Source organism: Cuculus canorus, chromosome 13 (assembly GCF_017976375.1).
Source record: "Cuculus canorus isolate bCucCan1 chromosome 13, bCucCan1.pri, whole genome shotgun sequence".
Taxonomy (NCBI): domain Eukaryota; kingdom Metazoa; phylum Chordata; class Aves; order Cuculiformes; family Cuculidae; genus Cuculus; species Cuculus canorus.
Genome location: NC_071413.1, coordinates 11000458 through 11014591, shown reverse-complemented (window position 1 = coordinate 11014591; position 14134 = coordinate 11000458). Strand labels below are relative to the sequence as shown.

Here is a 14134-nt window from a genome sequence, read left to right as displayed (position 1 = left end):
ATTGTATTTATGATGTCATTTCAACATGAAATAAAAAACTTACACAGTGCAGCAGAACAAAAAAAGTTATGAGTCTGAATTTATTCAAAAAAACTTTCCTAACAATGAATAGAGTAACTACATTTTCCATGTATATATATCCCTTGTTTGCTTCATTTATCACAGTCACTTCTGCTTGTGCCATAACTAAACAAAATACTACAATGAAGAGTATGAAATATTGGTCCCTCAAGAAGAAAGAGATACATGAAGTGCTGAATTATAGCACCCATCTCATGACCTTAACAAAGCCGACAGGCAGAACAGGCCTGCTTTGCTCTATGATCTGTTTTAATGCAGTCCAAAATAAACAGGATGACATTTAGAAAAACAAAACCAAAAATACCATGGGAGTAATTTGAAAAGATACTAAAGACTTAAAATATAAAAAAAAACCAACTCAAACCACACAACAATGGTGTTAGTTCCATGTAATATTTAACCACTGAGGGAACAAATTGTAGTTACTGTATTTACTTCTAGATCTGAGCAAAAATAAAAGTCTTTAAGATCTTCTAAATAGCCAGAAATGCAATAGAATTTCAGTTTGCCTATTACCACCTTCATGAAACAGCTGCTAAAGTCTGGAGCAGCCAGCAGGCAATAGTTTATCACCTCACTGCTTTCGTTTAGTCTTACTCACCGCTAAGCATTACACTACATAACATTTATTACAGATCAAGAATCTGCATAGGGGAGCTATTATACTAGCACGCCACTTTATTCTCCATCTGCACACATTCAACCTTGCCAAAAGAATGAAAGGATTCTGAAAAACGCGATCAGAAAATTACAAGACTGAAACAGAATTGAAGTGAATAATTTACCAGTGCAACCAAATTAATCATTGTAGCAATTTTGGGGTTTCTTCGGGGTTTTTTGCTGTTATTTTTTTGTTTATAGTTTTGGTTGTTGTTTGGTTGTTGGAGGTGATTCTGTTGTTGGTGGCAGTTCTATTGGTGGTGGTGGTTTGGGGCTTTTTTCCCCACAAAAGGTGCTTACTGCACTAGTAAATAATTTTATATGCTTCAGAGACAATGCAGCTTGACTTTTTAACATTCTACTTCTGCCAGTAATAGGATAGCATAATGAGTTAACATTAAACACTCTTCTTTCTTGCTTGGTACATTCCTTCAACAACAGAAACATAGAATCATAGAATGGTTCAGGTCAGAAGAGACTTTAAAGATCATCCAGTTCCAACCCCTCCCGCTGGATCAGGTTGTTCAAAGCCTCACCCAGCCTGGACTTGAACGCTTCCAGGCACGGGGCATCCACGACTTCTCTGGGCAACCTGTGCCAGTGCCTCACCACGCCCTAACAGTCAAATATTTCTTCCTAATATCTAATTCAAACCTCTCCTCTTTGAGTTTAAAATTGTTTCCCCTCATCCCGTCCCTGCAGTCCCTGATGAAGAGCCCCTCCCCAGCTTTCCCATAGCCCCCTTCAAGCACTGGAAGGCTGCTGTAAGGTCTCCCAGGAGCCTTGTCACCTTCAGGCTGAACAGCCCAAACTCTCTCAGCCTGTCCTCATATGGGAATGTATCCATCTTTTTAATAGCAAAGCTATTCCTCTCAGAGGTGAAAGCAGCTGTTTGAGGTTTGTTTTTTTCTAGTGCAACAAAGGGCTGTGCTGTGTCCTCCTGCCAGCATCGCTGCACTGGTGAGGAGTCATACCTTTTCTCACACAGGTGCACCTGAACGAGCCTCCATCACAGCCCTATGCCAGAAATAAACTACCCAAACTTCTAGAAATGGAAAAGCAAAGGCAGTACAGTGCTTCACACAGAGATGAGAGAGAAAAAGAAAGAGCTTCACAGTGATCTCACCAGCACCACTAAAAATAAACGGTGCAATTGCATCTTTCCTTTTTGAGAACAGAAAACCACACCCACATGGCCCAGAGAAGATCAGCGTTCCTGTATAAAACAAAACACCAGTACTGAGGAGATCTTAAACACAGCGATCTGCTTGGAAAGAAGTTCTAGGTCATCCTTCAGGGTGGGTTGGGGTTTTTTAACTATTTTCTTTTTTAACACAAGTTAACAACAAACGTAAACCAGCAAACTTTAACGTATGGTATAGATGAGCAGTAAATGTAAACAACAGCTGGAGGACATCTAATAGAACAGCTCTGGTTTTGTACCAAGATGATGATTTTGTTTTGGGAATGCAGAACAGCGGTTGCTACTCTTCATCTGATCAAAAAAGGATTCACAAACCCCAGCTGCAGGCACATGACCCACAGCAGAATGGCAAAACCTGCGCATTTCCGATTGCCCTGGTTACACATCACACGGACCAGCACATTTCTGAAACACCATTCCCCACGCTGCTGCCCTCAAATATCTTTCTTTTTGCCTGCCGAACCCATCAGTCTGCACCTTTCACCAACAACAGTAATAAGCAGCCAAAGTGAAAGCTATTTCAGGCAGTACTTGCCTGCAAATGAAACTGAACCGCAGTTTGTTTGTTGATGTTCTAGCACATTTAGTACATTTTTAAAATGTTGAGTACATTAGTAGGTACACAGAGTATCATTCTGCAATGTTAGTGGAATCCTTAACTTAAGCTTTAAAGCCTAATAAGGAGCTTTTAGGAGAAAAAGAATGGCTCCTACATGCAATGTTAGAAAATCAGCCTACTTAACAGTAAAACTCAGAGAACAGCAGCCTCTTTCCTCCACATTTAGAATACCTCTGCAATTCTTCTCTGTGCCATCAGATGCACAATATGAATTCACTTGACTGAGAATAACTCGGAGGATTTATTCACGCAAAAGGACATTACAGAGAGAGGTCTACACAAAAGCTGTATTTTCGATTAAATCTTATTCTGAGAAGCAGAAAAGCAGGGCAAAACACGAATAAGAATTAAAAAAATATGCAATAGTTGGGTTTGATTGTAACAACAAAAAGCTTGCACTCACTGCTTTAAAGATTTTTTTTAAACTATGCGCTTATCTGTTGAAGGGTAACCACATGACATTCTTGCTAATTCTAGACATCATTTTCCTTTGCCGATGACAAAAGAAACTGTCTTATCAAATACTTCCTGTCAGCTAACTTCAAGTAAGTTTTTAACATGATCTTATACTTTCTAACATGCATTAATAGTTTAATAATGCCATCAAAAATATTACAATGACAGACAAACATCTGAATTTAGAAGTTTGTTAAAGCCTTAATACCACAGGACTCTATCTATCTTTATTCTTTATTAGGTCTAAGCACAAGACAGAAAGCCAAACAAAACAAAACTAAACAAAGGGGGGGAAACTAATTACTGGCAATTGAGTAACAGTCAATGGTAGTTTTACTTTTACTCATAAAGTCTATTTCAAAGACGTGGTTTCCCTGTTACAAAGGCTTCAGTCCTGCTCTGCCCTGGAGAAGTCACTTATGTCTATAATGCTTGGCATTCAACAGCCTCTAGTGGTTTCATTTCGAATAGCAACGTGCTGTTGAATCACATTTTAAATTATTTATGGTATGGATCAAAACAATCTGAAACATCAGAATTTTCACTTATTAAAGAGTGATTAACAACACAGTTTGTGAATTGCAGAGATAATAAATAATGCAGGAGAATGGCAGAGCTCCACTTCCCCTCACAGTCCTGTGTAAGTAAATGGGTAAAAATGCCAAACAATTACAGAACAATTGCGTACCCACACACAGAGCACTACCATGTTAAAATAAACACATCTACAAACCCTCAGTAGGTGCTGGGTACGCTGACTGAATCTAAACTAATAAAAAACCCACAGATAATTCTTTCAAGCTACAAACTCTTAAGTGTCAAACGTGTCCAAGTATGGTTGGGCTTGATGATCTCAAAGGTCTTTCCCAACTTTTCCAACCTAGTGATTCTAAGAATCTATGACTCTATGAAGCAATCAGGAAAACAAAACTCCTGCAAATCTGTCACTGAAGAATGTGCGCAGGAATAAATGCACGTTGCTCATTTTACCAATGGTGCTCAACTAAAGGGTTATGAAACAACTCTGAATTTTCAAGTTGTCATCAAGTACAAAATCCATGTTTTATTGTTTTTTCATCTCTCCCCTTCTGGTCTAAGAAGTAATCAGCAGTATATTATTCCCTAGATTCTTAGAAATACATTATATTCCAGATTCCTAGAAGTTTAAGCATTGTTCAGCACAAGGTTTCACAGTAAGTCTGCCGTATTCCTTCCAGCTGGGACTGTCACCTTCCACAACCCATTCACACATGCAACTAGCTTACACAGTCCAAAGTCTGAAGTCTGATATCACAAAATGAACTTTTATTACAGCACTTAAGTTTTCATTAAAATTACACAGGGAAGTGATAAGAATAACAATAGTCCCTTCTATAGTCCCTTCTATGCCTCAAAACCAGAAAAAACCTACAGAATACCTGGAACTGAAGAAAGAATGATGGTATATTCCAATGACTGAAAGTAGCAGCACAGGCATTCAGCAAAATTAACTGCTGCATGTCATCAAAGAAATAACAGATAGCTTTAATTTACAATAATTTACCTGCTGTTTTAAGGTGAAATTTTATTCAAGAACATGACTTTAAAAAAACAAACCACATGGTTTTAAAGATCTTTAGAACACTAACAAAGGTATTATCCCACATTTCCTACACTGCATGTAATAAGTATGAAATATGTTTAATGGAACCAAAAATGATGCACTGAGGTTTGGCAGTTACTTATTTACATTACCCATTCATTATGCTTCCAGTTGCAAGGAATGGAGAATAGACTAATATAAACAAATAGGTTTAAAAGATTAAGAAGTAGACACAAAGAGATGCAAGACCAAAAGTAAGTCTTAAGAGAAGTCACTCAAAAAAACCCTTTGAAATCTTCCAGCTTAGCTGTCCTTGCATAAACTTTCTTTCAAAATGGGGAAATAGTACACTAACAAGTCTGAGATATTAACTCAGTTGCTATCCTCTAGCAACTTTTAACTATCACTCTCAGTTTCTCCTCCTGTTTTAGCAACAAACATGGGTACAAAGTAATGCATTGCTACTCACAGGCTATTCCGTATACCTAAATCTTTAAATTCCTCTTAAAAAGTAGAAAAATCAGACCCAACTCTTAAGAGTTTGCATTAGACTTTCTACTGAATTGCTTCAAAGTACAGAAATGGCTACAGATGAAATTCCATTCTCCCCTATGACAACAAAGGGCAGCAGCAGAAGGAAAGAATAATGGTTGTACCTCAAGACTAAACCTGCATTTCCATTACTAAAATTCTCTCCTGAATGATACCATTAAATACCAAGAAAAAACAATTAATCACTACCACTGTTTGAAATAAGCAAAGTTTCTCTGTATTAGCTAAACAATGAAAATAATCGATACATTCTGAAACAACGAAAGGAAAACATCACAGTTAGTAAAGGAAATAGTAGTTACCTGTGGCCTCGAATATCAGACTGATCACAGACTCCTCCTAAAGCAATTCTGTGGAATTCTCGACCCAAAGTCTTTGCAATCGATCTTCCAACACTGGTTTTACCAACCCCTGGGGGCCCCACAAAGCAAAGAATGGGTCCCTTGAGGTTGTTTTTAAGCTGTCGAACAGCTAAGTACTCCAGAACTCTCTTCTTCAACTTCTCCATAGCATAATGATCATTATCCAAAAGAATTCGAGCTGCACGAATTTCAAGGCGATCTATCAATCATTGACAACAGAAAAGATATCAGCACATTTACCTTTAAAAATGGAAACAACTAATTCTACAAACAATCGAAACAAACACATTCTCAAAACACATTCACCAATGCAAACCCCTGGACACACACCTATATTTCGGACAATGTAAACAAGGGTATAATTGTCCTTTAATAAGGAAATCAGACATAAGCTAGACACATCAGAGTACCAATAATGTAATTAAAAACAAAAAACAAACACCTTTTCACTGTGTCACAGATTCAAATCTGGTTCAAAATAAATTGGTGTCTATTCTAGAACAGAGATTCAATGATAACTGAACGTTTCAATATTTGCTTTCTCACAGAAATAAGTCTGAGACTGTAAGTTCTTCTCAAAAGACAAATTCATCCCTATGTCTTCATCATCTACTCATGATAGGAGACTGTAACTATTGTGCAAGCAGAGCAAGACCTTACTGGCTTCAAAGGCAGGATTTACTTGCTATGCAACACTTAAAGTAAGCTATAGACTCCAAAGCATCACCCACGTGAATGCAAATTGACTTCGCTTAAAGTAAAAACTTCAAACTCCCTGTGACATGGCATAATTTTACAAGATCAAAGAGCAACTTTTAACAAAAAAAAATTTGCTAAGACATGAGTGTCCATAAATACCTGACTCATTTTTAAATAATACCACAGAGATCTGCAAAGATCCATAGTCAAATCTTTTTGCAATTTAATGATTGAAGAAAATATTTACAAGAGCTTAAAATAGCCAAAATTCATCGCCACGCGTATTAACAAGGCAAAAGATAGAGAAATGTTTCTGCTGGTGTGCTAGGCTATATTTCTTTTTAAAATCAGATTTTTTTTTTAAAGCCATTCAAAAGCCTCATTCTTCAGTAGCTGCTAGGAGGAATTAAAATCCTATTCTCCAGCAGCACACCCTCTGGAAAGTCATTTTGCCCACTTCATCTACTTGAGTTGGTCAGTAGGAGAAGTTTGGTTTTCTGCTCTTTCCTTGCTCTCTATTTTTGCATACTGTTCCCATATGTATTACTTTCTAATCACAACTTTTGAAAACTACTGTATAACGCTGACATGTTTTTCTACTACACCTGAACTTGTAATTATTAAAATTAACTACAATAGTGCTTTTTCATCCTTTCATTCCTTACCAAACTTGATTAAATTGAGACATACCGAACTAGATCCTTCTTCGGGAAGACTCATGCTACAGAAATGCACAAAAGCTTTTTTGTCTGACATAAAAACTAAATGCTCTTTTCTTCATGATTTTAGATACATGCTAGCACAGATCGTAAATAATAACTCCTTCATTTTTCTGTGTAGATATTCTTAATACTTTTTAAATTCACATTCTTGGATGTACAACTAAGTCACACAGGCTATCCAGTATGCAGGTCGAACTTTAAGCCAGGTAGACTATATGACTTGAGTAACACATTAATGACATTTTTATGATCAGACAATGAGACAGACATTTGCAAGACAAAACTAAGTACATATTGTTTACATGATGGTTACTTGTCCTAAAATGTCTGTGCAATAATCAACAATAGAAGGGTTTACCCTTTGTACTCTTGTTCCATGGCAACTCTACCATCAGCTCCAAGTAATTTCTTGTCAAAGCATATTCAGGCATCGACTGAGGCATCTTCTTTAATCTGGAATGCACAGAATTCAAAAGGCTAATCAGGAATTAACTGTGAAGTAAGACTCTTCTGCACCACAAGACATAACAGAAGCTTAGCAAAACCTCAGGGCATCAACACATCCTCTTACTTTCTGACAATCTAATACTAAAAAAAGCAAGTCACTACTCTTTTAGTCACTACAAGTCACTACTCAATTAGGCAATTGCCTTTGCATAATAATAAGTTACTTATAGGATACAAACAGAAATGATAAAAGTCATGCACCACTATATATGCATCTTCACTGAAAAAAAGGTTGTTAACCATCCTGTTACCACGGATAGCACAGTTACCCTCTCAGCAAAAAAAGAGGAAAAAAAAAAAAGACTCCATCACTGGGGCAGTTTATTAATTAATTATTAATAACTGCAGTGTTATTTAGCTTTTGAGATCTTCAGTTTACAACATAGAGGCTTAGAGCATACAGTTCAATGCTACATTAACGTATAAACCATATCTACAAGACTCTATTTTCTTTGTCATCACCTCTGATGTTCCAAAAAGCTGAAATGATTAAATTTATGAGCAAAAAACAGTGCTCTATTAGATTCTTTTGAAATCACTTCCAAAACACAACCAATGCAAACATATCAACAAATAAGAAAAGGTTAATGCAAGATTTATTTTAAGAAGCAAAAATAAGAAGAAACCACTCTTACAAAGTCTCCTACCTCTTTATTTCCTTAAGACAAACTTTAAGAGCTTGTTCTGACATACTGGATGTTCTAATCTTTTTTTCCAGCATGACGACATCATCATGATCTTCTTCTTCCTCCTCGTCTTCTGCAGTGCTTGGAATGTGATTGATTCTTCTATTAGGACGAATAGCTACAACCTAGGAAATGGAACACAGAGCCAGAAAATAGTACCAGGTTTTGGTTTTCAAATAGGTGCATGCTTCAGCTTTGAATGGAAACCATTACTAAGACATATAAGGTGCTGGGACGGCCTCCATCACAGAAAAAAATCAGGAGATTTTAATTCAATGAATAACTTCAAGGTGTTATCAGTACTGCTTTAAAAAGTTACAGTTCTTATTTTACTGCATATATTTCCTAAGTGCATTTATCATGTATCCTAAATTAGCGGACAACGGAAGACAAGAACAAAACTGAAAAGAGTTATCTGTGATTTTTTGAGCATTCTGGCCCATCCTGTCAAGGAGAATAAGCCTGATCTTTACAGAATAGATAAATCTTCTCTGCTATCTTTTTTTTATTTCTTAATTACTTCCTGTTTACTAACCTGCCTAAGTATAGTTACACACAGCAAAAGTCTAAGCTGCCCTAGCTGAGAAAGCTACATTTTATAGCACACATTCTTTATCTGTATTTCAAAAGCTCGATTCACCTGCAGTGCCATTAGTAAAAGGTACACCTTTCACTGCATGAGGCAAAACTCAGTGTATTCATATCATGCAAGTAAAGTAGGCACCAAATGACTCTTTGAACAAACTAAAGCATTTATTCAATGTCAGAATGTGTGCAGGTTAAAATAAATAAATGAATAAAATAAAAAAAATAAAAGAAATAAAGCCCTGGCAGTTTATAAAAAATATTTTCTGTTTTAGGTATTACCTAAACAGGTCCAGGTTGGCCATGAAACACTACGACTATCGATTAAAGCATTGCACAGATTAACATCATGCAGCGTCTTTGAAAGTGCGTCTTCATACTTATTTAGGATGTGTAAGTATTCCACATTTAAAGGTCCATACCCTTTTATCATCATCCTGTTTGGGCTTTCTTGTTTTCTGAAGCAGCTTCAGGCCTTCAATCTGTCTAACAAGCAATGGTATAGTCATCTTGAACCGTTCTTCCAGACTAACAGCATCTAAAATCTAAGAGCGAGAAGTTTTAAGTAGTCAACAAGATCATGCAGATGGATCATCAGTTTGGCGGAGGGGAACACCAAGAGTACTGATGTGCAAAAGCAGACAAGGGGGGCTGGGAGCGTTCGTTAGAGCTTGGCGTTATTCGCATTGAAGACCTTGGAAATTGATAATGAAGGAGCCAGCGAGCAGCAGGCTAGCTGCTTGTTAAGCTATATGGTGTGCAAGCGAAGAGAAGAACCCCCTTGCACCTCAGCGCTGTAAATAAACATACCTGCTTTATAACTCATTTTGGGTTATAGGATTTGATTCCGCAAAACAGTACTGCTACTGTCTTTTGAACAGTTACAGAATAGGTGGTTTCAGAAAAAAGGTAGCAAGAAAAGCAATGAGTACACAGTACACACAATCCAGCCTCAAGGGACTGGATGCCAAAACTACAAAGCACTCCAAAATAGAAAAGAAGTCTTTTATCTGTCTCTTTTTAAAGTGCCTCAATATTTCCATTGCATTTTCTGTGGCAAACATCTATCAGCATTCTATTTTTAAGTTACTGAGCCTCAGAAAAGAGCTAGCTCTCTCAAAGTTACAGCACGATCTCCTTAGTTAACCCAGGGGAAAAAAAAAAAAAAAAATCACCTTTTGCCTTAACTTTGAGACTTTTGGGGTTTTTTTGTTTATTCTGTTTGTCTGTTTAAAACTGCATACACTATTCCATTCTCGTGTTTAATGAAACTGATATGTGGAAATGGGTAGAATTTGGTTCTTCTGTATTCCCATAGCTCCACTGACTGCTCTTTTCTTTAGCACTTCTAATTAAAAAAAAAGAACATGGTAAATTTAATACGTAATGCACCTTCCTCCAGCAGGATATTCAGCTACAGTACACACCTTCACTTCAAATTACTGCAGTAATTTCTATTTGTTGTGCTTTGAAAGAACCTAACTTATGCTTTCAATTCAAGGTTGAACGCGCAGCACTGGTAATTACAAAAGAAAAGGATAATCCTTCCAAACGCAGCAAGCAAATATAGAAACCAGACTAGTAAGCATCAAGCCATAAGCATCATTTTTGCAACTAAGTTATTTTGACACATGATGCCAATTTAACCAGTGTCTCGGTATTTTAAAAATCCCACGCTTCAAGACATTTTTGAAAAGATTTAAAAAAACAGCCTGTGAACCTGTTGGTATTAAGAGATGTATAATGATCTGTCAGCTGTGATAAGTAAGCAAGATTTCAACACAATTTGAAGAGACATTTAGCATCCTTACCGTGGGAACAGGAAGCCCATGTTGTATTCATTGTTTAACAAAATAAACAGTTCCAACACTAACTAGATTAATTTACCTATTAGGTGAGTTCTGACATAAGCACTTTAAACAACTTAAACTTTTTACTAATATTCTTACTCAGCTGCAACACAAACACCTCTTGGCATTAACATCCTACAGTCTCAAGTGTAAGCAATTTCAAAATTATCTAAAAGTGATTAACTGTTAAAAAAAAAGAAAAAGAAAAAAAAAAAGGCACACTCCCCTTAAACAAGTTCAGGAACACAATACCTGAAGCTTCTCTCTGTTGGACGTACGGATGATAGACGTCAGTATATCTGGCAAAGCTTCTCTAGGCAGATTGTCCAATAGACGTCTCAGCTTGGCGACTGCAGGAACAGACATATCCAGCATCTCAACCAACTGTAAGAAACACACAATGACCAATATTCATCATTGCTACGCTTCTTTTTACATTATTTAAGTGCCTACCCCAAAAAGGATTGCGTCTTTCAGTGTGACATGTGTCTAGGTGCTGTGCTATGCCAAAAAGCTACTGAAATAAATACAAAACAAGTTCACGAATGAGGTACTAACTCAGCAGAGAGCAATCAAGACTTTGGGCTTTCTGCTTGTTCGAGAAGTTCAAAAACATAATCACTGTTTGCAGCGCTTTTTTCAATGCCTACACCTCTTATTTCCCACACACATCCTGATTAAAAACTTTCCCAGTTACCTTAACACTACAATGACTCTTATTCTATATATCCTTTAAACTCAAATTCATTATGCTTGGGGACATCCGTTCATAATCAAGGCTCTAGAGGGGATAGCAACTTATCATAACACTAATACACACAGTTAGACTCATTCTGTAATGACCTGCGTAAACTCCCTGGAACTTACCGCAGAAACTCCAAGCTATAACAAAAATATTTGTAGCAGAAGTACTGAAACTTCACTAGTAGTCACTGAAAAATTGAAGAACTATAGAACGAGAAGGGTAGATAGGAAATAAACACACACACCCCAAATATATGCATAAATGTACTGATATATGATATGCAGGATTAAAACAATTTACCTGCACTGCATACTTGTAGAATTGTTCTGACAGCTCTCCAAGTTCCTCCTCAGATTTATGCTGATTAGTAAACTGCTCAAGTCGATCTAACTGTTCAACTTCAGCAACAGGATACGGCTTCTCTTTCAGCAACTGCAGGATCTGGAATCGGCAGAGACCCGTAACCAGCAACGTGTAATGAGGCTTGGGCCAGTTGCTACCAACGACCTGAACTGCCAAGGCAGCAGTGCCAATCCTAAAAACAGATCAAATCCTCATATTAATGGGCACCTTCCACGGAATATTTTGCACGTCCCTTATCAAGAAGCAATCAAGCCATAGGTTTCAAGAACCTTCTGTGTCACAGTTATCATGAATGGCAACTAAATTATACAATTTCCTCCGTAACATGGATTACAAAACCAAACTCTAAAACCTGAAAATTAATAAGCTAAATGATAAATTAACTAGGATAATATAGTACAGTCACCCAATTTAGAAACATAAGTAATTTGTTCATCATTTAATGGATCTTGCCATGGACAGGAACACTGACATTTCTGCTTAAGCTGTACACATTGGAAAATGGAGTGTTTGTAATTTACAGTTCTTTAGCGACACTGTCAGCCTCCTGTTGAATGTTTTGGACCCCATGTACCTGTTTAAGCAGATCTGAAAAACAAGTTATTTTCTTGCAAAACTGTACAAAGTCTACTGATAAAATTTTGAGAGCAGCGATTACCATGTGTTAACTTTACCCATGCTCTATCCCACGGTAATACAACTTGTCTTCACCTGTGAAGAAGGTCACTACCCCCACTGATTCTTAGGAGAAAAAGATGATTGGCAACACCTGCTGCAGCCTTAACACTCCTGGTCTGTGTTCTGTGACCACATTTTAGAGTCATAGATTGTCCTGGGCTGGAAGGGACCCACAGGAATTGTGGAGTCCAACTCCTTTCCCGACACTGGACAACCCCAGCATTCACACCGTGTGTCCAAGGCTGTTGTCCTAATGCTTCTTGAATATTGTTAGGATTGGCACTGTGACTGCTTCCCTGGGGAGCCTGTTCCAGTGCTCCACCACCCTCTAGGTGAAGAACCTTTTTCCCAATATCCAACCTAAACCTCCCTGGCATATGTCCCTGCCATTCCCTCAGGTCTTATCACTGATAGCCAAAGAGAAGAGCTCGGCACCTGCTCCTCCTCCTCCCCTTGTGAGGAAGCTGCAGACTGCCAGGAGGTCTCCCGAATCTCCTCTTCTCCAGGCTGAACAGACCAAATGACTTCATCTGCTCCTTACGTGGCTTCTCCTCTAAACCCTTCACCAACTTCATGGCCTCCTCTGGATGCTCTCTGGTTGCTTTATATGCTTTTCGCACCATGCACCCAAAACTGCACCTAATACTCCAAGTGGAGCCAAACAGGGAGGAGCAGAGCAGGACAATCCCCTCCCTTGACCAGACCCCAAAACCCGCATCCCGTGCAGGTGACCTCAGGGCTCGGTCTCCCTCTTGGCTACCAGGGCTCACTGCTGGCTCACGTTTAACCCGCTCCCAGACAGAACCCATGGGGCTCTAGCCTCTCACTCCCTGGTCTGCACGCAGATATCATAGAATCAGTAGGTTGGAAAAGACCAATGAGTCCAAGGAAGACCAACGAGACCAAGAAAAGATCATCAAGTCCAACTGTTCCCATTTGCCATTACACCACTTCCCCAAGCACCTCATTCACCAGTCTTTTAAATAATTCCAGGTGTGGTGATTTTAACACCTCCCTGGGCAGCCTCTGCCAGTGCTTGATGACTATTTCTGTGAAAAATTTCTTCCTGATGTCCAGCCTGACCCTCCTTTAGCACAGCTTCAGGCCATTCCCCCTTGTCCTGTCCCCTGTCACTTGGGAGAAGAGCCCAGCTCCCTCCTCTGCACAACCTCCTTTCAGGTAGCTGTAGAGAGCAATAAGGTCTCCCCTCAGCCTCCTCTTCTCCAGGCTAAACAACCCCAGCTCTCTCAGCCGCTCCTCATAACACTTGTTCTCCAAGCCCCTTCACCAGCTTCGTTGCTCTTCTCTGGACACACTCCAGAGCCTCAACATCCTTCTTGTGGTGAGGGACCCAGAACAGAACACAGGATTCGAGGTGGAGTCTCACCAGTGCTCACCAGGGTCAGAATAACCTCCCTGGACCTGCTGGTCACACCGTTTCTGATCCAAGCCAAGATGCCATTGGCCTTCTTGGCCACCTGGGCACACTGCTGGCTCATGTTCAGTCACTGTCAACCAACACCCCCATGTCCTTCTCCGTGCAGCTCTCCAGCCACTCTCCCCCCAGTCTGTAGCTGCACAGGGTTGTTGTGCCCCAAGTGCAGGGCCCAGCACTTGGCCTTGTTAAACCTCATACCATCAGTCCAGCCTGTTCAGATCCCTTTGGAGCCTCCCTACCCTCCAGCAGATCGACACTTCTTTCCAGCTTCGTGTCACCTGCAGACTCACTCAGGGTGCACTCAATGCCTTCACCCAGCTCACTGGTAAAGACACTGAACAGGAC

At 39.0% G+C, this 14134-nt stretch overlaps 1 protein-coding gene across 1 annotated transcript in view; it reads right to left on the bottom strand.

Annotated features, from left to right (window-relative positions):
* LONP2 (lon peptidase 2, peroxisomal) overlaps nucleotides 1–14134 on the bottom strand; it is a 37366-nt gene that overhangs the window by 22772 nt on the left and 460 nt on the right. The window contains exons 2-7 of the mRNA XM_054078390.1: nucleotides 11611–11845; nucleotides 10818–10949; nucleotides 9138–9260; nucleotides 8092–8255; nucleotides 7296–7390; nucleotides 5457–5715 (exon numbers count right to left, since the gene is read on the bottom strand). Of these exons, the coding sequence (XP_053934365.1) occupies nucleotides 5457–5715; nucleotides 7296–7390; nucleotides 8092–8255; nucleotides 9138–9260; nucleotides 10818–10949; nucleotides 11611–11845 (1008 nt within the window). The remainder of the gene's footprint in view (nucleotides 1–5456; nucleotides 5716–7295; nucleotides 7391–8091; nucleotides 8256–9137; nucleotides 9261–10817; nucleotides 10950–11610; nucleotides 11846–14134) is intronic.